A 27,548-nucleotide genomic window follows, 5' to 3' on the forward strand; every position below is an offset into this window, starting at 1 on the left:
GATCATGAGGTATCACCGGGACCAGATAATAGGCATCAGAAGAGCCAAAACAAACAAAACCATATTGTTGAGAATGAGGGGAGTCGGAGCAGAGACCCAGAGACCCATCCCTTCACAGAGGGGTCACAGGGAAGGGATGAAATCAATCAGGATGCAGTAAAGCACTGATGAAACATACAATATTCCTCTGGTTCCTTGAGGTGCCTCACCACTATCATGACCCCAGTCCTGCCTTTCACTGTGGGCTAGACCGGAGCCATGTGCACAGGTACAGAGAAGACATAAGAGCTCACGACACATGGAATCCAGGAAGAGGAATGGAAGTAGCGATACCAGGAGGGCAGGGGGAAGGTGGAGAGAGGAAGGGAGGAAGGCAGAACTGATTGCAATGATTGACACATAACCATACACACCCCACCCCTCACAGGGGACGAACAACAGAAACCGTGGGGGAAGGGAGACAGCTGTCGGTATAATAATAATAATAATTTATAATTTATCAAAGACCACAGTGGGGGGGGGTTGGTTGGAGGGGGGACGCGGGTAGGCGCTGACACCAAGAGCTCAAAAGTAACTAAATGTCTAGAAAATAATGACGGCAACCTTTTATGTACAAATGAGGTCGCTACAATTGATGTATGCATTGTTACAAGACCTGTAAGAGCCCTCAATAAAATGTTTTTGTTTTTTTTAAATCAAGGATGTCAAGACTGTCTCACTTACTTTGGAGACCAGTGCCTGGAGAAGGACAGCATGCGTGGGAAAGCGGAGGGCTGGGGGAGCAGAGGAAGACCCTCCAAGAGATGGACTGACAAGAGTGGCTGCCACCCTGGGCTCAGGCATCACAAGCACTGGAGCTGTGCAGGCCCGGCAGTGTTCTGCTCTATGGCCCACGGGTCGCTATGGGTCAGAACTGATGTGATGACATCTAAAGGCAACTACAACAATGTCACTCGGTCAGGCCCGGAGGTAACAACAGGCAGCCTTCCCCGGCAGCGCTGCCCCACGCCACAGCCCAGAGCTGGGGCGCACACGCTCCAGAAAACAGAAAAGGCGAGAGCACCCAGGCAGAGCCTACCCGGTGTAGGAGTCCCATATGATGATCAGGCAGTTGGGCCCTTTGTCGGCTGTGGCAATCCACCGCCTGTCTTCGCTGACGCAGAGGCAGGAAATAACATTGGTGTGGCCCTGAGGAAAGGGAGAGAAGAGCCTGTGAGACACTGAGCATCCTGCCACGGGCCTTTCCCAGGGCCCCTCATCTCTCCTGGCTGATGGACTCCCAGTCCTGTCTTTTTCAGAGCCCATGAAGGAGAAGCTTCACCTCCAAAACAGTGGCTCCCTGGAGGCTGAGTCATGCACCCAACTCTGGGCCAGGGTCAAGAACAACTTCCTGGGGTCTCCACCACATGCCCCCTCATCGCCCCTAAAATGTTCACAGTCTCTTTGCTGGTCCCTTGGCTTCCACCGTTATTCCCACTGTGCTTTCCCACACAGAGGAGTGTTCTAGAAACACAAATGAGGTCATGCAGCTCCCTGCCCTTCCTCCCTCCTCTCCCTTCTCCGCCCTGCACCCTGGGGCTCCTGTCTGGAACATTCTTCGCCCACACTGTCCCTGGGGGGCTCCCCCTCCTCCCACAGGTCTCACAGAACAGCTGGCCAGGTTTCAATCCCTGACCCAGTCCCTCCCCATCCAAAGTTGATCTCTGCTCACTGTTCGACTGCTCTTTCTTATCACGTGTTCACACTGCCTTTCGAACCCTTGTGGCAATCCGTAACAGTGTACTAACTGTGTACCTATACGTCGCATGTTTCAGGGCAGTTTCCTCCACTAGACTGCAAGCGCCGTGAGGACAGGCGTTGGAGCAGTTTTAAGGCTAGAGACCCATGACCCCAGACGGAGTGCTCATAATGAAGGACTTGCGGAATGAAGGGGTGAATGGCTGAGCGAGTGGCCATCCAGGGGAGGCTGGCCCCTTCCCTGTGTGCTGGCACAGATTCTTCCAGCCCCGCGCTGAGCCCAGTCCTGCTCCTCCTTGTCCGCCTGAGTCCACCCCCGATGGCCGTGTGTTCAGAGATGACCATCCGACCAAGCCCACTGCTACTGCCCACTTCGTGTGCATTTCTCTGAGCGCCCCTTCTAGAAAGAAAGCATCCCCGAAGCACCGCCCGATGCTGAGTGCTGAGTTCCAGGTAAATGCCGTGTGGTGTTTTTGAGCAAGGCATTGACGATGGAAGACGCGCCAGCGGGGTGGGAGTGGGGCAGCACAGACTGTTGGCTGGGTTAGCAAGGAGGGCACGGCTGCTAAGAAAATGCCACATGTGGACCAACGAGGGATGAAGTGGAGACTCCAGAATGTCTGGGGTGGGAAGGGCAAGCAAGGAAGAAGCATGGATGATAGAGGAGTTGGGTGGGAAAGGGTAGAGAGGGGCGAAAGGAAACAAAGCTGTCCAAGGGAAGAGGGAGGGACCGGAGGCCACCTCCATGGGGAGCCAAGCCTGGGCTCACCATTTCCTGGTGCAACTGTGGGCAAGGCACTGAAAGCTCTCGAAGCCTCAGTTTACTGCTCTGTAAACAGGGATGCATCCCCCCTCCTCGGCACAGTTAGGAGGATCAAAGCCTTTTAGAAACTGGGAAGGAGGGCCAGTACTCAGTCGGCGCCAAGTCCCTGACAAACAAGCGGAATCAAACCCACTGCCGTGGACTTGATCACGACACCCAGCGATGCCTCTGAATGAGCAGCCCTGGTGGCAAAGTGGTTATGTGCTCAGCTTCTATCCCAAAGGCTGGCAGTTCAAACCCACCCACTGCTCTGCAGGAGAACACTGTGGCAGTGTGCGCCTATAAAGAATGTGCAGGCTTGGAAACCCTCTGGGGAAGTTTGAATGGGTCCCTGAGGGTCACTCTCAAGTTGGAATCAACAGGACGGCAGTGGATTTGGGCGATGGTCACTGCCTCTTTACAGAGCTTAAAATGTGTGTGTGTGAAAAAAAACAAAACAAAAAAATGTGTGTGTGTGTGCACACATATACACACACACACACCCAGATGCTTTACAATTGTCATGACCTCAAAACAAATAGCAGCAAGTGCTTTGTGTGAATGGATTCAGGTGTGATGTGCAACGGTGGAACGCACACCTGCTCCTCCAGTTGGGATCTGGTGCCCACGGAAGCAGAGGGAGACAGGCCCAAAGGTGAGGTAAGGAAGCCGGCCCCGGGGAAACACAACTGGAGACGCACCTCCGGAGGAGGGCCACCTACCTGCAGGTGGTGCTGATTGTTCTGGAAGACGTCATAGATGACGGCGGTGTGTGCGCAGGCGTACAGAAGGACTCGTCGGTTGTCACCCCGGATGCTGAAGACCGGGAGGGAGCTGTTCCAGCCAAAAGTCCAGGTCATGGTCTGGAAGACAGGGCAGAGCCAGCGGGGCTGTGACTTGCCGAGGCAGGCAGGCTCTGCTCTCAGGGTCCCCGGGAACAGGGTTTTCTGTCACAAGCTCTCATGCCGGCCTGTGGACAGTTCTCCAATGCAGAAAGTGGAGACAGCCTGGGGAAAATCTGCCAAGACTCCAGCAGGCACGTGTTCCAAGGGTGCCCTCTGCAGGTGCAGGCGGACCTTACCGTGGCGCACGGCACAGAGACCTTGTCAGCAAAGTCAAGGCTGGTGGCAAGTCTACGGGCATCCTTTCTCCGGCCAAGGGTGCTCACCTCATGTCTGTGTCCCATGGTGGTCACTGCCACAGTATTTCAAATTACTCATAATGCTATTTCTCACACTTAGCACACTACCAACCACCTGTCTGCTCGCCGCGCCCCCAAATCCGCTCCGACTCACTGCGTGCCCAGAGGACAGAGAGGCGCTGTGCCAGAGGGTTTGGAAAGGGTAGGTCCCTAGAGGGTCCCTAGGCCTCTGGTGGCATCAACTCAGTGGCAGCGAGTTTGAGTTTTTGAGTCTGAGGTCCCTTACAGGAGCAGGCTGCCACCCCTTTTTACTGTGGGGCGGCTGGTGGTTCTGAAGCAATACCGTGTGGTTAGCAGCCCCATGCTTAATCTGTTGAGCCACCCGGACTTCTTAATAGGCTCCAGCAAAGTGCAAAATAAACTTTTCACACACGGGCGTGGGGAAAATGCCTGCCTTGGATTATTGTGCTGATTGGCTCGGCTGCAGTGGTCTGGAGGCCGCCTGCGTACACAATACCTGGCACAGGCCCGGGTGCGGACACAAACCAGACAGTGACGGTGGCCAGAAGCTGCAGGGGGGAGGAAAGCTAGGGGAGTGGCTGCTAATGGGCAAGGGGGTTCTTTGGGGGGTGACGAAAATGTTCTGGAATTAGGTAGTGGTGATGCTGCGTAAGCTCGGCGGCAGTGAGAATTTGTTGCTTGGTCTGTTTCGGACTGTGGGGTGACGCAGTTCATCACCTAGCTGAGGGTGGTGGACATGCTTAGATCAAACAAGCACCACACCAGATGCATGGCCATCGAGTCGATTCTAACTCGTAGAAACGCTGTGAGACAGGGTAGAACTAGCCCGGTGGGTTTTCAAGACTGTTAATGCTTTACTGGAGCAGACAGCCTCACTTTTCTCCCAAGGAGCAGCTGGTGGGATTTGAACCGCAGCTGATTCTCGGGTTACTAGCCCAACACGCCACCAGGGCTCCTTTGGTTACATGATTACTTACTGAAAATTGGTGATTTTTGTGTGTGTGTTTATATATACTGGGAAAAAATTAACAAGTGAATATTGGGGCCTAAATACAATTCATTAAAAACCTGGTAAGTTTCCTTTCTTATCTTGGGACAACTAAGGTAAAACTGGTCTCACAGGCAATGTGGCCAAGTTCTCGCCTCTCCATTCTTGTCCCGTCCGCTCCTGCTTCCATCTGCTCATTCCCTGTAAACTTGTACTTATATTTAGGTCTCTCTGGGTGTGGGTGTGAGTGGTAGAATTATGGAATCATAATTGTCTCAAGCTGCAACTTCTAAGAACAGAATTTTTTAATGAAAGTCATTCTTTTCAAATAAGACTGTCCTTTTGGAAAAGGGTGGAATTCTAAAAGACAGTCTCTTCCTCCCGGACGCCGGCTTTGCCACACCACAAACCAGCTCATGGAAAGGGAGCTGTCGGCCTCAGCCAGACCCCAGGGAGAGCAGGTCTGTGGAAGGCCACCCTGGGCTGGCTGCCTTTAGTAGGGACAGGACTTTCACCCAGACTGCCATCACAATCACAGGGGCTGGGATCGCAGAGCATCTGTCCTCCTGGTCTGGTCACCACCATTTTAAACGATTGTGAGCTCTAAGACTGAACTGTGCACCCCCCCAAAGTTCCACTGAAGCCCCATTTAGAGGGCCTGTGAGCATGAGGTCATGCTGGTGCGAGGTCACCCCAGGCTAGGGAGAGGATGGTCCTCATAAGGCCCACAGGCCCGCAGGGAAATGGCTGTGCCAGATGGAGGCGGACAGGATGCTGCACAGCTGGTCAAGGAGATGCTGAGAGTAAACCCAGAGACCTTCTGCTCAAGTCTTTGAGGGGGCGTGGCCCCACCATGCTTGGGGTGGACCCTGAGTCTGTGAGCCCTGGGAACAGAGTGGAACTGTCCCCCAGCCCCTCCACCCCGAGGTTCCAGGCATCATCTTCATGGGAGTACATGGCCTGGCCTTTCTGCCTAGGAGCTGCTGGGGGGGGGGGGGGGAGGTTCGAAGCATGGAGAGAGCGCTTAGCTTTGTGACCCCAGGACTTCTTTCAGGAATCCTAAGACTCAATTACCCTGTCTTTCAGACTGAAGCCCTGACAGGCTGAAGTGGGACAGGCTTCACCATGACTCCACCTGAGCCTAATCTTCCAAAAGGAGGCTTCCATTGCCTCCCTGGCTCCCACTGGCCTCCCCAGCCCCCAGCATTCCCATGGGCACCTTGGTGTATATATATCACACTGATATATATATATATATATATTTCATCGATCCCAAACCTTCCAAAGGCACCCATCTTTGAGGGAAATTAACAGGAGGTAAACCCGGGGACCCCTTTTTCTCACAGCAGCATGGCAGAGGGGAGGAAGACTTCCCGGGGAAGGGAGCCCCCTCATCCCTCACTGGCCCCAGGGCTAGTCAGCAGTGGTGCTCACATTCATTCCCCACACCCGCACTGTCCCTAGGTAGGGTTTGGAATGGTGCACGGAGCTGGTAAAGGGATTGACCAAATGAAGGCTCAAGAGCGGGGGAGGGTTGGGGAGATTCAAAATGGATAGACTGAAAGAGGAGGGGAGTGATCAGGAAAAGGGGAGAGGCAGACGGGGGAAGATGGTGGGTGAGATGAGGAGGGAGGAGGAGTAAAGAAAGAGGGAGGAAGAGGAGAGAGGAGAATGGGGGGCAGAGATGAGGAGGAGATGGAAGAAGAGGGACACAAGGTGGGAAGAGGAGGGAAGGAGGGAGAAGAGGAGAAAAGGGGAAGGAGGTGAAGATGGGAGAGGAAGAGATGGGAATGGGGAGGAGGAGGAGAGGGAAGAGGAAGAAGGGGAGGAGGAAGAGGAAGAGAAAGGTAGAGTAATTCCCCTTGGTGGGGGGAAGAGTGTGTGAGAGGGAGGAGGGAGGAGGATAGAGGAGGACGGGATGGGGAAGGCTGGAGACTGGATCAGTTGCACTCTATGCAAGAGAAAAACCATGCCTGGAATTTCCTGTCTGCTGAGCAGAACTACTGAGCCCAGAGGACCTTCAGGCTAGTGATCCCTCCCACAGGCCCTGCCAGCACTCTCTTGGGGAGTTGTAAAGACACCCTCTATGGTTAAGTCCCAAGGACTACCCCCCCCCCCCCGCCCACACCCCCTGAGGCCCCTGCACTCACCAAGGGGAAGACTTTGGCATTGTCTTGCTTTTTAAATAAAGCATCCTCTGTGGTGCTGGACACCAGGGACTGGGCCGAGGTGTGGGCCTTTCCTCCGTGTTTCATGTATGACACTTGCTTTTCTTGCCTCCGGTCTCTTCCCATCTGGGCTTCTGCCTCCTTGAGTTTCTCTCTGAGCTTATCCGAGGGCAGCTGGTCCTCAGAAAGGTCTGGCTCCAAATCAGATATCTCAGCTTGTGAAAGCTCAAGCATTAGGGCGTCTTCTGGGTCTAGTGACAGCGTGGGCCCACTGCTGCTATGCTTTAAAAAAAGAAAAAAAATGAGATTGTGATTCAACAATACGAGTTGCTCCATTCTGCTTCCCCACCCACCCCCTATACCCCTTTGCTTGACTATCTTCTAGCTTTTGGAATGGTAGCTAACTGCCCTCAGGTCCCATGCTGACTCATGGGGGCAGCGTAGTCCTGCTCCATCAGGCTTTCAGGATTGTGACCTTACTCCAGAAGCGGATCCCCAGGCCTCCAGGTGGGTTCGAACAGTCAACCCTTTTGGTTGGGACTTGTGACGGTCCCGTGGTATCACCAGAAAGTGTTTTTGAAAAGGATCGTGGGACATTTTGAACTTAACTAAAAATGAATTGTGGGTATGTAGGGCTTATTCTCAGCCTACCGGCAGGCCAATCACAACAAAATTGCTCTTGATTGGCACTGGTGGCCTCCAGAGGCTGACCAGCCATAGTTCTTTATCCTGGGATCGGAGCCCAGTTCTATGGGGGCCATTCTGCAGGAAGTCTCTAAGACCTCTATTCCTACCAGGACTTTGTTCCAAGACAAGTACACTTCCAGTTAGCCCCTTCCAGCCCTGGGAATGTCAACTCCACCACACACCTCCACCACACGAAGCTTTCCTTGACAATCCTCCAAGCTGAGTTATAAAAGCCCCTTTCAAATCTCCTTGCACATCCTTCAGTTATTTTGTAGTGTTCGGTGGTGTCTGCCTCTGTCTACACACCCTGGAAGTTCCTTAAGAAATGGACTGTGTCTTGTTAGGTCTTGTACACCCATAGCCTCCTTGTATACTCAGCATTTGATTGATGGGTCTCAGCAAATAGATGAATGAATACTACTTACGATGGAAGCTCCTGGCAGGCTTGAATGAGAACCAGGAAGCATGAGTCGCTCAAAACTTAGCATAGCCTTGGTGATTTTTTGGGGCACCGTGATGATTTCATCTTCTGTAAGCTCCTCCTCCTGCCCGTCTTCATTCCGTCCTTCCATTGCCTTGGTTCCAGCTGCCTTCCCCTGAGACTTCATCTTTGCTAACCTGCCCCCTTTGTCCGAACTCAGATTTTCTTCTTCTCTTCCTTTGTCCACCTTGTCATTTGCATGTTCGTCTTCGTCTTCTTTGCCTTGTTCTTCTACCTTTTGGTAATGTGGTTTATATTCCTCCCCCTCTTCTTCTCCGTCCTGGTAATCTGGATTATAGTCTTCGCTTTCCTCCTTTTGATAATATGGGCCCTCTTCTTCTGCCCTTTGGTAATCTGAACTATATTCTTCTGTTCCTCCCTCTAATGTTTGGTAATTTGCATTAAATTGTTCTCCTGTACTTTGGTAATTTGGATGGTATTCTTCATCTTGCCCCTCTTCTTCTATTCTTTGGGAATTTGAATTATATCCTCCTTCTCCTCCTCTTCCTTGTACCTGTTGGAAATCCTGATCATATTCTTCTATCTTTTGGTAATTTGAGTTGTCTTCTCCTTCTTCTCCTCTGTAATGAGGGCTGTATTCTTCGACTTCTTCCATATTTTCGACATTTGGATTAAATTCTTCTTCCCCTTCTCTCTTTTGGTCATTTGAATTATAATCTTCTGCTTCTTCATCTTTTTCTGTTTCTTCGAGTGGGTTTTCTTTTGCATCGGACATGCTTGCCTATACAGTTTTCTCTAGAAAAAAAAAATTGACAGTAATAATGAATAGGCCCCTCTGTTTTTAATTTCCTGGCACAACAACTTATGCATAAAATTGTGCCACACCAGCTCAAGGTCTTTCCCACAGGGATAAAAAGAACAGCCTATGTCAGGAAAGCCCATCCTAAACCTCGTAAATATATTGATTCTCTGGGTCGGTCATCTTCTAGGGATAATTGCAGCCCCTTGCCCTATTTTAAATATATGCACATTATAAAAAATTTAATAAATTGATATTCTCACAGGCGGCAGAATGCACAATCTAGGCATTTGTCACATATATAACAATGGGACTAAGAGAAAAAGCTGGATGATAAGAGCGGGGGCTTTGCAGACAGCCTGTGCCAGGGGTGAATCTCACCCAGTTTCACCCTTCCCTTGCTCAGCAATCTTGGGCAGGTCTCTCTTCCCCTCAGTCTTACTTGCTCCTAAACTAAAAAGGAGGATTCCTGAGGATTGGGTTGTCCGTTCACAACCTACTCAACACGTTCCCGGACCTTCGGCTCCAGCAATGGGAGGCCATGGATGTCGGCTCTGAGGGCAGAGCCCTGTAACATAGACACGCTCTGGTTTGTTCCTTACTAGCCAGAGTCTGCGGTTCGCAGAGTTGAGGTGACGGAGTCCCGTTCACACCGCAGACACCTTTATGACTCGGTTCTCCCACTTGAAAAAGGACCACAAGGTTCAGGTCCCTTCCAAATGCTCCAAACCTTGTCCAAGCCCCGTGGGACCCCCGGGGTGGGGTGGGGTGGCGGGGGGTGGGAGGCCCCTTTTCTCTTGTCCTGGAAACCCAGACTCACGGAGCTCGCCTTCTCCGGGGCCTCCGTTACCTGAAATCCCTCGACCCTCCAGCAGACGTCCTGGGATCCAGACTCCTTAGTTACGGTTGCCACCCAAGCCCCAGTGCCCATGGTAACTGCCGCCGCCACTGCCGCTTGCGACAGACTGTAAAGCAAGGAGGCTGACGGCGGGTCACGTGCCCAGGGCGTGTCTGCGAGCGAGGCCGGCACGCCCCCTGCCGGCCCCAGCGGGAGGCGCCGCAGCGGCCAATACTGCCAAATCTGACTTTGGGACAACTTGACAGAGGTTACATTTGCAAAAGTAAACTTCTTTGCCAGAACCCAACTAAAAATAGGCACGTTCCATTCTCCCGGGGCAGCACCCCTTCGGGCGCTCCCGTCTCCTCACACGGGCTTTCTGTGTTGAGCTTTAGTTGGCTGGGGTCCCGAGCAGCCAGCCGCTCCTGTCTCAAAGTCCTACAGCCAAACTCGACTGCCTACAGGGGAATACGTGTCACTGAATTGTAAAAATGGTTGCACCGGCGGATGCTTCGCTGTGACATTAAAAATGTCTACTTAAAAAGCCAGCCTGGTTTGGGGGACTGTTTTAAGTCAAAGGGAAGCTCAGCACACATCTCGCAGACCACAGCCTACGGAAAAGAGTACTGAGCGAGGCCCTCAGCGCTGCGACCGGTTAAACAGACACCCCCATCCCCACCCCTTTGGGGTTACCAGTCGTAGCCATCAACTCAGCTGTCACTAACCAAAACTCCGATGTTGATAAACTGATCAATATGTCTATCCGCTGCCATGGATTTCAAATCGTACCAACCCTGGAGGACGCAGTACATCTGCCCCGTCAGGGTTCCAGGCTATCAACTTTATACAAGTCGATCACCAGGCCTTTACTTGCTGGTGGGTTCAAATTGCCAATCTCTGGGTCAGCAGCTAGTGGCTTGAACCAGTGCACCACCAGGGCTCGCCGATGTCTCTGCAAAGGAAAAAACTCACTGCCATCGAGTCACTGCCAACTCAGTGACCCCTGTGGGTTTCTGAGACTTAATTGTTTACCGGAGTAGAAAGGCCAGACCATGCAGATCACAGCCCAACACATAACCCCCTACACCATCAGGGCCCTCACGAAAAGGGAAAACGATTAATGGGATAGTGGAAGATAAGTTTATTGTCACCTGGGACTTGAGGTTATGGAATTTGAACACAAATTTGTAAGATGGTAAATGTAGCACCTCTCTTGACTATACTGTGGGGCCAAGGAGGGATAGACAGTTTGGGGGAACAGAAGAGCTTCCGGAGCACATTTTAATAGACTCCCCTCAGGGCAGGCTGTTATCTGTGTCTCAAACCAAACTCAGTGAGTGAATTCTAACTCAGAGCAACTCCATCTGACACAGTACAGCTGTCCCATTGGGTTCAAAGTTGTCATTCTTTACAGAAGCAGACTGCCACGCTTTCTCCTTCAAAGTGGCTAGTGGTTCCAAAGGCTTATTTCAGTGGCTCGCTGAGCACTTAACCACTGTGCCACCAGGGCTCCTGTATCTGCCTCTAGACCAAGCAAAGCCAGCCCCCGGGGACACGGCCTTTCCTCTGCAGGAAGTGATCCACAAAAACTGCAGTAATAAACAGAGAGGAGGAAAGAGGCATGCCGAAAACCATTGAACAGGTGAAAGGAGAGAAAATACAAGGAGCCTGCACTTCCAGGCAGTCCGGTCTGCAAATACTGTGGTCCTGTCGGCAACGTCAAGTACACCTGGGCCTTTTACACAATAGCCCTGGTCTGAAAGCAGGGTAGAAACAGCCAAGGTGCAGATGCCACACATCAAGGAAGGGTGTGTGCTCCGCCCTGGTGGTTCCAGGAGGTGCCCTGGAGATGCAGTGGTTAAGGGCACTGCTGTTCCAAGCTGTCCAATGCTCAGCGGGAGTGAAGACCTGGTGACCTGCGCCCTAAGGATGACGGCTTTAGAAAGGAAATCCTATGGGCAGTTCTGCCCCACCCAATGGGGTTACCACCAGACAGAATTAACTCAACAGCTGTGTGAGCTTGGTAGTTTGGGGGCAGTTGGTGTCCAGAAATGTGCCAGGATACACTTCTATTGCTGTCAGTCACCCACTTGGTGGTACTTTGTTACTGCTGTGGAACAGAACAGCAGCAGACAGGAGCTGCTATTATGAGACTGATGCTACAATTCCCCCCACCTCCCCCTTCAGGCTCCTCGTGGCTCCACCCAGCCATGTCAGATGGCATTATCAGAATTCCTGGTCCTTGAAGCCCTGCACAAAAGGAGCCCTGGTGGTGCACTGGTTAAAGCTCTCCACTGGTTGGAACCCACCAGCTGCTCTGCAGGAGAGAGACCCGGCAAACTACTTTTATAAAGGTGGCAGCCTGGGAAACCCCACGTGGCAGTTCTGTGCCGGTCTGTTCTTTAGAATACGAATCAATTCCACACAGATGGGTGGTGATTTGCCAGCTTAGAGGTTATGGGGAAGCTTGCTGCCCCCTGGTGGAATACAGACGAATAGCCAACACCGCTGTGCATGGTTCTGGAAGGATGCAGGATTCCCTGGCTCTCCAAAGACAGTGGCTGTGGTTCTTCGAGACAAGCGGTTGAGGGTGCACAGAGCTACCGGGAGGTTTCGGATCCCAGAAGCAACGATGGCTCCGTGCAACATGCGACGAATCCTGCCTTTGGTTCTACTGCTCATCGGACTTTCCCAGGGAGGGGGTCCCTTAGGATGTTCCTGCCCACAGCTGAACCGAGCTTGGAGAGGTTCGTCAGAAATGTAGCTGGGGTGACACTGGGGTCATGTCAGCACACTGTAAAACTGCATTTATTTGGGGGAAAAAGAAAGATTTTGCAACAAGAAGAAAGTAATATAGACCCTGTCAGAGCAGTCCCTGCTCCCTCGCCCACTTAGGGCGGTAGCGTGGTTTCGAGCCGAGAGGTACCGGTCGGGTTTGCACAAGGCCTTCATGCAGACGGAACCATCTTGAGGCCACAGCCTTCCCACCACTCCGGCACCAGGCTGCTGGCCGCCTCCAGCTCTGTAAGCATCCGGTGAGGAGGTCCCTGCATGGGAGAGGCTTCCCTGTTTCTGTTCCCCAGGGAAGATCATCTCTGCAAAGGAAGAATGTTGCAGCTGGAAGGAGAAAAACAACAACAGAAGGCTTAGGGCTGGGTGGCTCCATCCCAGATCAGAAGGCAGGCCCCGGGAGCTTCCTGCTTGCATTCTTCCAGGCTTGGGAAGCAGATGTGCAGCTACTGGATACCCACTACCGTCGGGCAACTTCCGGTTCTAGCAGCCCCACGGGGCAGTGTGGAATGTCTCCCAAGGGTTTCCAAAGCTGTACACCTCTCTCTCCGTCGGAGCAGCTGGAGCGTTCGACCTGCAGCCCAATGCATGGTGTCCTATGCTATGGGGTTCCTTAGGAGCTATTGTAAGATCATTGTACCCGGCCCCAAAGAGACTAGAGACTGTCCAGGGTCCCTTGCCCACCTGCCTCATCAGACACTCCTGTGCTGCACTCTGGGGGTTCCCACAACTCCCCATGGCTCACGCCCAGCCCCAGCTCTGTAGCTAACCCAACAGCACTGTGTGTGAGGGGATGGACAAAGGCACCTTACCCCAGCAGTCCTTTGCCCGCCCAGCGTGTTGGGACAAGCCTAAGCTGATGCCGCTCCCCTCTCCGGATCACGGTCACATTCAGCGGCTTCTGGAAGGCAAACATGCTCGTTTTAGGCTCCATCTCATCAGCACACAAATGCCAAGATCATCTTCTTCACCGCCACACTGGAAAGGATTTTCAGTTTAAGCACACTGTGGGCAGGGGTGGGGGGAGGTCTGAGACTTCTGGAGCCACCCGGGCTTTTGTGGAGGGGCTAGGAGCTCACACCATCATCCTGAGGACACGCGTGACAACAACAAAAGGTACGGACAGGAAAATTGAAAAATGGTGGTAAAATATATTTGACCAACCCTCGAGAGATATAGCTTTTAAACACCTTTCAAGCCTAGCTGAGCTCACCCTCATGGCTCAACTGGCGGCCAAATCACAGACAGACTTCGAGGGTGAGCAGGGGGAGTCTGCGGCAGGGGAGAGGGGGAAGAGTGCTTTCCACTGTGGGGGTGACAGTCAATGCCACGAAACAACAGGAGTATGAACGGTTATGTGGAAAACCAATCAACTCTGTGAACTTTCACCCATGCACATGCGCACAAACTGCATCCAAAGCTGTAACTGTCTGTGTGAGAAAAGACTTGGCTTGGCATGGCACCTATCGTAGGTGTACAAGTCAGCGGCACTAAATACATTCTACACACTGGGCAAACATCGCCAACCAGATGCTCTGCGAGAGGCTAAGATACTTGAATAAAGCACTCAGTCCGAGGCTGTGGATGAATTCAAAACTGAATTACCCCAAAGGCCCATCAACAGGGTGTGATCCAAATAGACGGAATGAAACTTTTCACATTGAAACAACCAAACTGCCGAGTCTAATCCTACTGGGACCTATTTTCTGAAGAACAGGTGTAGTGTTTCGTGGATACAAAATCTTCTAGAAGAATACATAGCTAAACCAATAACAAACTGCCGGAGTGCTTACTTGCAGAAGATGCAAAAGCAGAAAGACTTCTCCTCTTAGATCTTTCTGGACCGTTAACACTTTTTGCCACGTGTCAATGTTGTTAAGCGGCATTGAGCTGATTGGCACGCAGAGAGCCCCGGGTCGTTCTCCCGTGGGGCTGCTGGTGAGGCTGAACCACCCACCTGACCATTCGCCCCTGAGCACTTAACCATTTGTGCCCTGAGGTCTCCAGGACATACATTAATTTCTTTACAATTAAAAAAAATTCAAGCAAGAGGGAACACACACCAAATAAAATGACAAATAAGATGCCGTTTTCCAGCTCGATTGCTAGAAACAGAAGACAGTAGGACAACTGGGCCCAAAGCAGAAAGACCCGACTCACCACCACAGAATCCATTCTGACTCCGAGCACCCTCTGGGGCGCAGCCGAACTGGCTGGAGAGGGAGTGGGAGCAGGCACTGGGAGGGGGGCCTGAGGAAAACGGAGGCAGTCCTCTGGAGGATGGGAAAGGCCCCAGCCTGACTCAGAGCCGTCCCACAGGACAGAGCGGCATCGCCTAGGAGGACTCGTTCTTTATAGGAACAGACTGCCGTGCAGCGCGGCTGGTGAGTTCAAACCACCGACCTCCAGCTAGCAGCCCAGGGCTTAGCTCACAGGGCCACCAGGGCTCCCTGTGCGTGTGCTTACCCCCTTGTCCTCCTAGGTTCTGCTCTATGCTCTGTGCCTAAGGAACGCCTGCCTCTCTTGGGGCACCGTTCCCTCTACAGGCCTATAGTGTTGTTGTGAGGTCATGACCCACAAGAAACCCGGAGATGGCACAGCCCAGGTCCGAATCTCAAGGTTACAGGGTCAGGATGAGGGCCGGGAGAAAAGTGTTTCCTGCCAGAGCATGCTGACCAGCCGCCCCAACGGCTGACTCACCCCCTCACTGTGCTGGACTACGTTGGCCACGTTCTGCAGAGACTGGAAGTTCCGGGCGTTCACAGAGCCAAACTCCACGATCGCATCCTCCAGCTGCAGACCCTGCGGAGAGAAGGGAGAACAGGACCAGCGGTGAGCCATGCTCTGGCGCTGCTGGGATACTTTTCCAGCCCTAGGGTGAGATTCTGGGAAAGAGCTGGCTTTCTGCAGGAAGAAACTTTGGGGATTTGGAAGCCTCAAGCAGGAAGGGGTGGAGGACAAACGAGCCATTTCCTCCAGGGGTCTTCTGAAGGCTCGGGACCATGGTCTCAGAGGGCACCAAGGTCAGTTGGCACAGTGTAGTCCACAAAGATCCCATTCTACATCTGCCCGTGGTGAGTAGGGACTAGGATCTCTTGAGAAGCTCACAAGCAACCATCTAAGACACAACTACTTAGTCTTTCCCTGTCCAGAGCAAAGGACTGAAGGAAACCAAAGATGCTTGGAAACAATAACTCCAATGTACTTAATGGACCACAGGACCATCAGCTTCCACAGCAACCCTGAGACCAGAAGAACTAGATGGTGCCCAGCTATACTGCTTACTGCTCTGAAAAGAGTCTCATTAACAGGGCCTGGATAGAGTGGGAGAAAAATGTAGACCAGAACTCAAAATCATCAGAGACCAGGCTTAGCAGTCTGATAGAAGCTGGTGAGTGCCCCAGACTCTGGCCCTTAAGTCACCCTTCAGGCCCAGAACTGAACTCAGCTCCATGCCTCAGTTTTCCCCACAGGATGGACAGGCCCATAGGAGGAACGGTCACATCCCGGGAGCCCGCACTCACTAGAATAAGCCGCCTGCAAGATCTAAGGATGCTCTTGCCCTGCCACCTCCAAGCTGCATGGGAGTGGAAGGCCAGGTGTATTCAAGTCTCGGCTCCAGTAAGCCGTCACCAGGGTCAAGAGGCATTGCTGCTTCCCGGGGTGCTGAGGCCCCTTGGTGGCTTCACACATGAAACTCTTGAAGCTGCCGGAGGCTTAATCAAGCTCCCATCCAACTGGGAGGAGCGGAGCGTGTGTGTGTGTGTGTGTGTGTGTGTGTGTGTGTGTGTAAAGTCAGGGAGGGCCATGGGTGCTGAACATCAAACCAGCCTGATGAAGGCCTATGATGACAAGGAAGCAGGGGAGTGGGTGGGCCTCTGGGGCTGGTGGCAGTGGTGTGGTTAAGGACTCTGGCAAAGAACCTCTGGCCAAAGATGACATCTAAGAATATTTCTGTGCTCGTCACATAATCTGGTGTCAATGTGGGACGTGAAAGGATTATGAGTGAAGGGGTGGAGCCTGGTCTGTCAATCAAGATATAACCAATGAGGCCTGTGTATGGGCATGGCTTCTCCTGAGAATTCTGGGAGCTCCAGTATTTCCTCCTTGGAGGCGGAAGACGCCTTCTCTCTCTGCTCACTTCCTGTGAGACATCCCTGAGGAGAAGCCACATGCAGCTACCCCGATGTAACCAGACCTCTGAAGCCCGAGAAGCCACACAGAGACCCCTGCCAGCACTGAGATGCTTATGCCACTGGAGCCACAAGACTTTCTACCCACTGGCCAGCGATCGTCCTGCATTTGGCATCATTGCATATGTTTCGTGAGTCTGAAAAGGACTTTATAGACCGGTATCAGACATATGGGCTAGGCTAACACTGGACTTATGAGCTTGGACTGAATTGGGTTGGGATACTTTGTTAATGTACAATTGCCCTTTACTTAAAACTCTCTTATACACCTATGAGTTTCTATGGATTTGTTTCTCTAGTCTACCTGGACTAACACATTTTCAAACACAAGAAATGAGAAAAGAGAGAGAGAAAGAGAGAAAAGAAAAGGTCAAGGGGCAGCATTTGCCAGGAGTAAACTGTGGAGGCAGCAGGGAAGGAGAGGAAGAGTGGGAAGCAGGAAGAGCGCTGGCATGCTGGGGCTGTGGTCGCTGTCACGGAACAAGACGTGTGTGAACCGCTGAATAAAACACCAATGTGCTCTGTATACTTTCACTCCTGCCCTAATCTCGAAAAAAAAATCCTGTGTGTGTGCCCACCAACCTGCAGCAGTTTGCACCTGGGGGCTCAGGGGATGCCCAGCAAGATGACAACTGTGACAGATCCAGACATGCTACAGACCCACGTTATGAAAGGAGATCAAGAAGCCAATGCCCGATTATAGCCACCGACCCTGTGGGTCAGCAGTGGCCATCTTACCTGCCAACCTTAGGTCCCTTACCCCTGCAGCTACGTGAGCCTGTTGACTGACCCATGGGCTGGGACTTGCCAACCTCTACAACCAGCTAAGCCATGTCCTTGAGGCAGATCTCTCTCAACACACACACACACACACACACACACTGCTCACACACTCAGGCCTGCATATTCACAGTCAAATGCTGGGAACTGCCCAGATGCCCATCAAGTGAGGAACAGATGTGGCCCGTGGTCTGTATCCACTCAGCAGTAAAGAAGGCTGGCACTCTGCTCCGGGCTACAGCACAGATCACCCTGGACAACAGCACTCAGGAGCCAGACACCAAGACCAGAGGGACATGGCAGGGACAGAAAGCAGAAGAGGGGCTTCCTGGGGATGGGGGTCAGCAAAGCTAAAAAGAGCAGGAAGTCTTGGTGACGTCTGTGAATGCACTCTGGCTTTACCCCGAGCTGGCCGCTTCCAACAGGTGAGGAATGCTGTCACCCCCCCATCCAGCATCAGGAAGCCGGGTGCAGCACCATGACCACGTTAAGTCAGCGCCATGCTTAAAATGATCCCCAAGAACAGTTCCTCCTGGGGCCCTTAGCACACTCTGAGCCCACCAGCAAGGCGGACGGCAAGGGATGCTCCTCTGAAGTTCAGTGCTTATTCAGTGGCTGTGTGACCTCATCGCTGCCCCCGCCCCCCACCCAAGGCCACATGGCCTACAGAGCTGGTGAGATGGGGGGCACGGGCAAGCTTTGACTTACTGCAAGGCTGGCGGGGGAGCCGGGGCTGATGCTGTTGACCTTGGCAAAGGCCTGCGTGGGGCAGGGACTCTCACTCAGATCTGGGCTCTGGCTCTGGGCCTCGTTCTGGGCCTCAGCCAGGTCCCGAGCCTGCTTCTCCTTATCCCTTGCGTGTAGCTGGTGCAAGGCCTCCTCCACCTGCTTCATCACCGCCTTGTGGTCATTCTGCAGGCCTGTGGGGACAAGCACCAAGTCAGGGGCTCTGGCCATCACTCAGGGCATGCTAATGGGCGCACCACCCACATGAGTCCTTGGGGACACAGTGGGCCTTTGGAACCCACCCAGAGCTTCCTTTGAAAGACGCCTGGCTTTGGGCTTCCAAAAGGTCCTGGCCTTGAAAGGGTCGCGTAGGGTACCAGGAGTCAGAATTGGTTTAGGGGCAGCTGTTCAGTTTTCTTTTGCTAGTGGCAGACACTGGGCTGGGTCTTGAGGCCCAGTCAGTGAGCAAGACAGAGCGCCCACCCTCAGGAAGGTCAGCCTGGGACCAGCTATCCATCAGTGATAGGAAGGGACTAGGCTGCCCCAGCAGGGGTCCTTCCCAGGCTAGTGCAGGAGGCCAGGTGAAAACATATCCAGTGGGCAGGTGTGGTGGGCGACCAACGGGGTGAGGAGCACTGGGGATCAAGGGCATTCCAATGTACTCTTAGGGCTCTGCGTTCAGAATCCTGGGGACACCCCACACTGGAGCGGTTCCAGGAGCTGGGAGCCCCCGCTGTGGCCTCTCGTCCAACAAGATGTGGTCTGTGGGCCAGCCAGCACCCTGGCAGCATTCTGCAGCCAGAGAGCAGTGTTTTTAATCTTAAAAGCAGCTCCCAGAATCCCACACTGCTAAGAAGCAGTTCACTGGCATAACGGCCTTGGGGAGTGTGAGAAGCAGCCTCCTGAGGACCACCCCTGCCCAGGCATATCCAACCATGGGTCCTCTGCCCCTTTCCTGCTGGGGCCAAGCAGGGGCCCTGAGGCATTATGGGTCATGGGCACACCCCAGCCCCCCAGTGCAAGATGACAACACCATGCCTGCGGTGGAGTAAAGAGCCCTGCTGGCAGACTGCAGTCACTAGTGGGCTGCTAAGCACAAGGTCTCCAGGGGTAACCCCCCAGCTGCTCCGAGGGAGAAAGACGAGGCAAAGATCAAGAGTGGCAGCAATCTACGGAGCAGACGGATGCTGTCTGACAGGGTTGCTCCGAGTTGCAATTGCCTCAAAGTAATGGGTTTGGTTTTGATGGTGGAGTGCCAAGGTGTCCCCAAGATGCGTGAGCACTCAGCTGTCACCCAAGGCTGGCAGTTCCCTCTGGCCAGCGATGCCTCGGGATGGAGACCACCAAGACCTGGCGAGCTGCCTCCCAACCGATTACAGCCCAGAAGAAAGCGGGAAAACCCTGGGAGGAAGTGGGAAGAGTGCTGTGACACCATCGTGTTGTCAAATGAATGGAAAACCAGCACGCTCTGTAGACAGGCAGCACCGGCAAACCTACAGCACCCTCACAATGTTTTAAACGGCGGTCAAGAAAACCCTGCTGGGCAGTTCCACTTTGTCCCCTGGGGTCACTAGGAGTCAGCACGGAACCGAGCAGCCACAGCAGCCTGGGGGACACCCTCCTCCCAGCCTTTCTTGTAGGCAGAGACACAAGCTGAACCATCTGGACAGGGGGGATCCTTGGAAGGGAATTTATTATTTTTTTTATCACTTTATTGGGGGCCCTTACAACTCTTGTTACAAACCATACATCAATTGTATCTGACACATTTGTACATATATTCCATCTTTCTTTTCTAGACATTGACTTTCCATTGAGCCCTTGGGATCAGCTTCTCCTTTTTCCTCTGGCCCCCTCATCCCCCAAAAAAAACCCTCATGGCCCCGATACATTATAGATAGTTAATTATTTTCAAATCTCACTCTGACTGCCCTTTCCCTTCCCCTCTATTTCTACTATTAATCCCCCTGACTGGGAGTATGTGGTTATATGCCATGCATTGTGATCGGTGCCCCCTCCTTCCCCCTACCTTTTGGCATCTCTGTTCCCATTCCTGTTCCTGGTTCCATGTGTTGTGAGTTTTACCTCTTGCCTATACGTATGTACATGCTCCCATCTAGTCTAGATTGGGAGACGGCACTGAGGTCATGATAGTGGGGGGGGGGGGTGAGGAGGTCTCCAGGAAACAGAAGTATATTGTGTGACCCATTAGTGCTCTACTACACCGATTGACTCACCCCCTCCCTGTGATCCCTCTATGGAGGGATACTCCATTGTCCGTAGATGGGCTTTGGGTCCCCACTCCAACCCCTCTCCATTCTCACCAATGCATTTTTGTTTATTTTCTGTTTGTTGTGAATCTTCTGATGCCCGTTACCCAGTCTCGATGCCACCTCATGATCGCACCGGAGGGTGTGCTTCTTCCATATGGGAGTGTTGCTACACTGTTGGATGGCCACTTGTTTAACTTCAAGCCTTTAAGACCCCAGACACTGAATTTTAATAGCTGGGCACCATCCTGTCTTCGCCACATCTGCTTATGCATCCATTTTGTCTTCAGCGATAATTTAGGGTGAGGGGGCTGAGCATCACAGAATGCCAATTTGTTAGAAAAAAGTGTTCTTGTACTGAGGGAAGGTATGAGCCGAGGCCCAAGGCCAGTCTGCAGCCTGTGTTGCCTTATAAATAGACATACATAGGCCAATACCACTACTGTTATGGCTTAATGTATTGATATAAGTGCACACGTCTGTTAATCTCCCTACCTATGCCTTTGCTTCCTAGAGCTTGGGTCTGTTTTCTTTTGCCTCCTCTTGCCCCATCACTTTCCCCAGAAGGGAATTTCAAAGGGGATGCTAGCTGGCATAGGACCTTTTGCTCCTCCCACCTCTATTCCATTCCCCCTCCCCCATGTTGAACTTGGACGGGGGAACTTTCGAGCTGGGATCCAGGCCCAGAACGGGGAGATGCATGGGGATCCACGTTTGCTAGTGGCAGATTGCCAGAGGTGGGTAGGAGGGAGAAATGGAAGTGTTCACTCAGGGGTCCAGCAATTTTTTGAGGGGGTGATGAAAAAATTGGGCCACAGAGTGGTGATAGTTGAACAACACAGTAAGTGTATTAATGCTACTACGCTGCATTAATACAAATAAAACTAGTTGGAATGTTTTGTTATGTATACTTTACCATAATTATTTTTAATATACTAAGAGCAGTAGGAAAGGGGTCACGAGGGCGGGCGGGTGGGCGGGGGAGAGGGAAGAAAGGGGCACTGATATCAGGGGTTCAAGTAGGAAGAGAATGTTTGAAAATGATGGCAGCATATGTGCAAATGTGCTTGACACACTGGATGAATGTATGGATTGGGATGAGATGTAAGAGCTCCCAATAAAATGATTACAAGAAAAGAAGAACTAAACAAAAAAACACTCAGATCTTTTCCCATCCAGTTGATCCCGCCTCTAGCAACGTCGTAAGAGGAGAACGGCCGCCCGGGCTTCGCCAAGCTGCCCCCCGTTAGGGAAGCAGACGGGCACACCTGTCTCCCCGGCCGTGCTGGCGGGCTCCCAGTGCTGACGCTTGTCAGCAGCCCAGCCCTTAAAACCGCTGCCTCCAAGGCTCCTTCTCAACATAGCAATGCCACTGTAAAATCAGAACCCTTCGCAGGTCCGAGTAAAAGACGGACGGACACAACTATGGCTACAACTGTGGGCTCAGACACTGAGAAGCTGCTGAAGATGGTGCAAGGCCCAGCAAGGTTGCCTTCTGTTTGCTCTCAGGGTCTGTTGCGCCTCAGTGGCACCACACCACCACCGGAATCCAACCCGTTCCCTTGGCTCTCATCAGGTACAAGGCACGCATCCCGACAAGGCGGGTCACTCAGCACTCACAGACAATGCGGTGCCTCGCGCTTCGGACCTGATACAGGTCCACGTCTGACCGGGGGTAATCTTCGCAGTCCACCAGGGGCTCGCTCATCCCGACTCCTTTTTGCTAACGGGGGGAGAAAATAAACATGGTTAACAAGGTTCCCCACCAAGTTGCTCCGGCTCCCCAGTTCCGGCCACAGCTGTGCGGTGATAACAAGGGAGGCGTGATAGGACCGTGACGGGATAAGGCGTTACCTGCCAGGTGCTGCTCACTCCCGCCAGCCCCGGGGGGTGGCACTATCTCCCACCACGCACATTTCAGATTACCAGTCATGCAGGGACACATTCTCCGTTTTTGAAGTTAGAGCGGTGCAGATAACCCAGAGTCTCCTGGTGGTGGTGGTGGGGGGGTGTTATCAGCACCCCAAGGCCAGACTCCATCTGTGACTCCTCCAAACCCAAGGACAGGGTCCTTGGTGGTGAGAGGGAGTGGAAGCCCTACGTAACATCCAGCTGGGGGTGGGAGGGGGGTCGCAGCTTAGTGCTCTGAGAACAGAGTGAGGGTATCTCCAGAAGGAGGCGCGGTTCCCACTGGGGCCTCCAGGCGGAGCCAGGTGGCTGGGGATCTGCAGAGGGAGGCAGCCCTCGCCTTTGCTATCTTTGGAGCTGTTTCACCTCCTTGAGTCGAAACATTTGTTTTGATATTTTTAAGGCATTGTCTACTTCGGGCAAAAAAATGACACACCAAGCCACCTGGGGTACGGCTGGGGCTTGGCTGGGTCACACTGCGGTGACTCTCACGGTGCCTGTACAAGTGTGGGCCCCGGGCTGAAAGCCTCGGCTCTCCAGGGCTGGGCTTCCTTGCATATCACATAGGAAGGAATCAGAACCCCATGCCTCCCCACCTACCAGTCCTGGGAATGAATGAGCTGGTCGGTGCCTGGCACCAAGGTGCAGTGGGTTGGGCAGTGATCCCCAAAAAGATAAACCCCAAGACCTGGTCCTCAGGCCTGGGAGAGTGACCTTCTTTGGAAGAAGGGGCTGAGGATATCCTGAATTTCCTGCACTGTTGCTTCACTTCTTTCTTCTCTCTTGTTCGAGTTTTATTTTTGCTGCTCTTGTTGAGACTGGAGATAGCGAACACCCAAACCCAAACCCAATGCCATCAAGTCGATTCTGAGGCAGAGCAACAGTACGCACTGTAAATCTCTACAGCAGGGAGGAGACGAGCCAGTCAGGGTGCAGCGTAGCATCGATGAAACACTCAACTTCCCTCTAGTTCTTAAATGCTCCCCCCGCCAACTTATCATGATCCCAATTCTACCTTAAAAACCTGGCTAGACCAGAGGATGTACACTGGTGCAGATAGGAACTGGAAACACAGGGAATCCAGGACAGATGATCCCTTCAGGACCAGTGCTGAGAGTGGCAATACTGGGAGGGTGGAGGGAAAGTGGGGTGGAAAGGGGGAACAAAATAAAAAGGGGGGGTACCGATTACAAGGATCTACATATAACTTCCTCCCTCCCTGGGAGACAGACAACAATAAAGTGGGTGAAGGGAGACATTGGGCAGTATAAGATATGACAAAATAATAATAATTTATAAATTATCAAGGGTTCATGAGGGACGGGGGAGCGGGGAGGAAGGGGAAAAAATGAGGAGCTGATTCCAAGGGCTCAAGTAGAAAGCAAATGTTTTTAGAATAAGGAGGGCAACAAATATACAAAGGTGCTTGACACAATGGATGTACGCATGTATGGACTGTGATAAGAGTTGTACATGCCCCCAATAAAATGATTTGGGGGAAAAAATCCTTCCAGGGACAGTCAGTCTCCTTTTTCTCCTGAGGGGCGGCTGGTGAGTTTGAACTGCTGACCTCTAAAAGCATGCACCAGTCCTATGGCTTCTACAGGTACAAAAGGAGATGACAGCAACCCTCCTTTTTGAGTTCTTCCTCCCCCATCAGCCTTCCAGGCTCTTACCTAATCTTTCTGTGGAGTTGCTGCTGTCCATTTAACCCCATATGGTGAGCTCTGGACAGAGAAACTCAAGGCAGCTTTTTTTTTTCAATAGTGAAGTGAAACTATTTTGGGTCTTTAGAAAGACTTCATGGGATGTTTTTGGTGTCAGGTTTAAAGATGACCTCGGGGCAATAATGTCAGGGATTTATCCAAGTCCCATGGCTCCAGAAAAGCCTAGCGTCCATGAGAATTCAAAAGTATGTTTTGCCGTTTCCCCCTTTGGATCAGGACTCTATTGCAGAATCTTTGATCAGAAAGCCCAGCACTGCCAGTCAGGCGCCATCTGGTCTGGTCTGGTGGCAAAGGAAAGAACTGGTCATGGGGACATTATACTTTCTTTTTTTTAAAAAATCATTTTTTGGGGGCCATACAGCTCTTATCACAATCCATACATCCATCCATTGTATGTCAAGCACATTTGTACATTTGTTGCCCTTATCATTCTCAAAACATTTGCTTTCTACTTAAGCCCTGGGTATCAGCTCATTTTTCCCCCTCCCGCCCTCTTCTCTCCATTGAATATTTTTAAACATACATTTTTAACTTCCAATTTGATGAGTCAAATTTACTTTTCTTTGGGGTCACTTTTTTTTTTTCAGTCTTATATCTACAAAGTTTTTGCCCAACTCGAGATCAGGAATATGTATCCCTATGCTTTATTTTAGAGCTTGCTAGTTTTTGTTCTCTACTTCTTTTTAAGTAAACAGAGTAGTCTCAAGCTCAAAGCTCTCAGTAAGCAACAGTATCTAACTGGAAGCAAGTAATATTTTGTTTCACCTTGATATACATTTTTACCTTATATGGGGGGAGGGGCTTCAAAAAGTTTATGGGAAAAACCCAGAGACTTTTCATTCCATTTTCCACAAACTTTTTGATGCCCCAGTGTACAGTGGTTTCCCATATGCTGTGGAAATACAGTGTTTCCTTCTAAAACAAATATATTCTAAAAACTTAAAAGAATACATATACATATGTATTTTTTCTTTCATATGTATATTTTTAATATCAAGGGACTAGAAGCATGGGTCGCTAGAAAAATGAATAAGTCTGTCTTAGAAGCAGGACAGTCAGAACATTCCTTAGAAGTGAGGGGACACGTCATCACAAGAGTCCAGGTTGTAGAGAAGGATATCACGCCTGGTAAAGGGTCAGCAAAAAAGGGGACGATCCTCAGTAAGATGGGACTGACAGCCAGGTTACAATCATGGGCCCAAACACAGGAAGGGTTCTGAGCGAGGCACAGGGCTGGGCAGCACTCCACTGCATCATACACAGGATCCTGAGTCAGAGCCAACTTAAGGACACTTAGCCACAATGAGGTATGTAGATACAGCCTCCTGTAGAAACGGAGTGGCATCTAAGACCATGCAGGCACCATGCCTGAGAGCACAGATTAACCAGCTTGAGGTCAGAATTCCACTTGGTGTAGTGGGACTATGGGTTTCCTTCCAATTAAAAAAAATTCAATAGAAAATATCCAATATTTTGTATCATGGGGGGGAAAATAACCCCACCTGGTGACTTTGCATGGAAACACACTAACTTCATCTGGCTGTTGGTGGGATTCCATGATTTAACACGCACAAAACCCAGCGCACGTCAAGCACAGAGTCAACATTATTAAGAGTCCGCTGGCCTCCATGTGACCCTCCACCTTAACTCCCATCACCTAAAGAACACTCTCAAAACCAAAAACCCAAGCTCACTGCCATCACGTCAATGCCGACTCATGGTGACCCAACAGGACAGGATAGAACTGCCCCTGGACTTTCCCAGACTGTAACTGTTTACAGGAATAGAAAACACCTGCTTCCTCCAGAGAAGTGGCTGGCGGTTTCGAACTGCTAACCTTGCAGATCACAGATGAACTCGTCACCACCATGACACCAAGGCTTGTCCTGTATAAGATGCATTTGATTTAACCTGCCCCTGCATCTTGACTGGTGTTTCAGTTAAACACGGGGTGACAAAGAGCACTCTCCATCAGCATTCAGCATTGGAGCCAGCCAGATCTGGGGACAAGCCACTTCCAAGCTACATGACCCTGCGCAAGGTGTGCATCTCACTCTGGGCCTTGGTTTCCTCCTAACCTTTAAGGAACCTTATTTGTCAGGAATCAAAACCCACTGCCATAAGTTCTGCCTCATAGGAACCCTCGAGGGCGGAGTAGAAACATCTCATCTGGCTTCCAAAGTTGTATATCTTGATGTACATACAACTCCTGCGGAGTTGCCGTTTGGTTGGCGACCGAACAGCTTCACGACAGCGCCACCAGGGCTCCTCAGATGAGGACACACTACAGAAATCCTGCCTCCTCAAGGTACAGTCCTTAAACCTGCACTATCACCTGGAAGTTCGCGGGAAAGACAGAACCTGCCTTCGCCTCCCTCCCCCACGTCAGCCCAGCTCTCCACTCAGGCTCAGTGAAGTCTAGGCAGCCCCGATGGAAGGGCGTTACCAAAGCACGTGACCCCGGGGCGCAGCTCAACACGGTGACCACAACCCCACCCTCTCTCTGCACCTTAGCAATTCTGTCATGCCCACCCCCGGCCCCCAGGTTTGGGGAAAGTAACAGCGCCCACCTCAAAGGCTGAGCAGACAAAGATAAAGACCGCTCCTTGGGAGAGCCTGGAAAACGCTGGCTACGGTGGCAATGCCGTTACTACTTTTCGTTATTGGTCTGCGCGGCCTGCAGCCCACGGGAGAGCCCGGGCCGGGAGGCCTCGCGGCGCCCGCAAACTCACGCTCTCCAGAAGGTCATAATTCGCCTTGATCTGGGCCTCGATCTCCTCCTTGCGCCGTATCAGCTCCTGGACGTCGCTGACGGTCACCGCGCCGGCCCGCGGGACGCTTTCACTCTCCCCAGGCGCCTTCTCGGACATCTTGGAGTTTGGCCCAGGATTCTACGCCGCTCCCTGGCTACGGACGCTGGAGGAGACTGTGGCTACGGGTCCGCCTACGGGTCAAAACACGTCAGTTGTTCGCGAGCGCCGGTGACGGTGGGCGTGGTTTGGGTGGTGGGCGTGGTCTCGATACGCCACGCCCGGGAGACACGTGATGCTGTGGTGCGCGGATTACTGGTCCCACAATGTAGCGGGAGGGGAACACCTGAAACGTTTTTTTTGTTTTTTTTTTAAAAACATTTTATTAAGGATTCATAAAACTCATCACAATCCATACATACATCGATTGTGTAAAGCACATCTGTACATTCTTTGCCCTCATCATTTTCAAAGCATTTGCTCTCCTCTTAAGCCCTTGGCATCAGGTTCTCTTTTTTTTTCCCTCCCTCCCCTCCCCATCCCCCTCCCTCAGGAGCCCTTGATAATTTATAAATTATTATTTTGTCATATCTTGCCCTGTCCGACGTCTCCCTTCACCCCCTTTTCTGTTGTCCGTCCTCCAGGGAGGAGGTCATATGTAGATCCTTGTAATCGGTTCCCTCTTTCCCCCCCACTCACCCCCTACCCTCCCAGTATCACCCCTCACATCCCTGGTCCTGGAGGTATCATCCGCCCTGGATTCCCTGTGCCTCCAGCTCCT

General features: G+C 52.0%; 2 protein-coding genes across 2 annotated transcripts in view; both read right to left on the bottom strand.

The window, feature by feature from the left end:
* CFAP251 (cilia and flagella associated protein 251) overlaps window positions 1-10,246 on the bottom strand; it is an 82,075-nt gene extending 71,829 nt beyond the window's left edge. Inside the window, exons 1-5 of the mRNA XM_075534164.1 lie at window positions 9,636-10,246; window positions 7,970-8,781; window positions 6,840-7,139; window positions 3,262-3,402; window positions 1,079-1,188 (exon numbers count right to left, since the gene is read on the bottom strand). Coding sequence (XP_075390279.1) covers window positions 1,079-1,188; window positions 3,262-3,402; window positions 6,840-7,139; window positions 7,970-8,761 — 1,343 coding nt within the window. The 5' untranslated portion in view covers window positions 8,762-8,781; window positions 9,636-10,246. The remainder of the gene's footprint in view (window positions 1-1,078; window positions 1,189-3,261; window positions 3,403-6,839; window positions 7,140-7,969; window positions 8,782-9,635) is intronic.
* A 2,158-nt stretch (window positions 10,247-12,404) lies between these two features.
* On the bottom strand, window positions 12,405-26,958 carry PSMD9 (proteasome 26S subunit, non-ATPase 9). The gene is made up of 6 exons (XM_075534058.1): window positions 26,750-26,958; window positions 22,003-22,105; window positions 18,095-18,306; window positions 15,114-15,215; window positions 13,226-13,314; window positions 12,405-12,740 (listed from the first exon to the last, which is right to left on the bottom strand). Exons 1-6 carry the CDS (start codon window positions 26,885-26,887, stop codon window positions 12,713-12,715), a joined length of 672 nt encoding a protein of 223 aa, XP_075390173.1. The 5' UTR covers window positions 26,888-26,958; the 3' UTR covers window positions 12,405-12,712.
* Between the last annotated feature and the right edge of the window lie 590 nt (window positions 26,959-27,548).

Source organism: Tenrec ecaudatus, chromosome 16, assembly GCF_050624435.1.
Source record: "Tenrec ecaudatus isolate mTenEca1 chromosome 16, mTenEca1.hap1, whole genome shotgun sequence".
Taxonomy (NCBI): domain Eukaryota; kingdom Metazoa; phylum Chordata; class Mammalia; order Afrosoricida; family Tenrecidae; genus Tenrec; species Tenrec ecaudatus.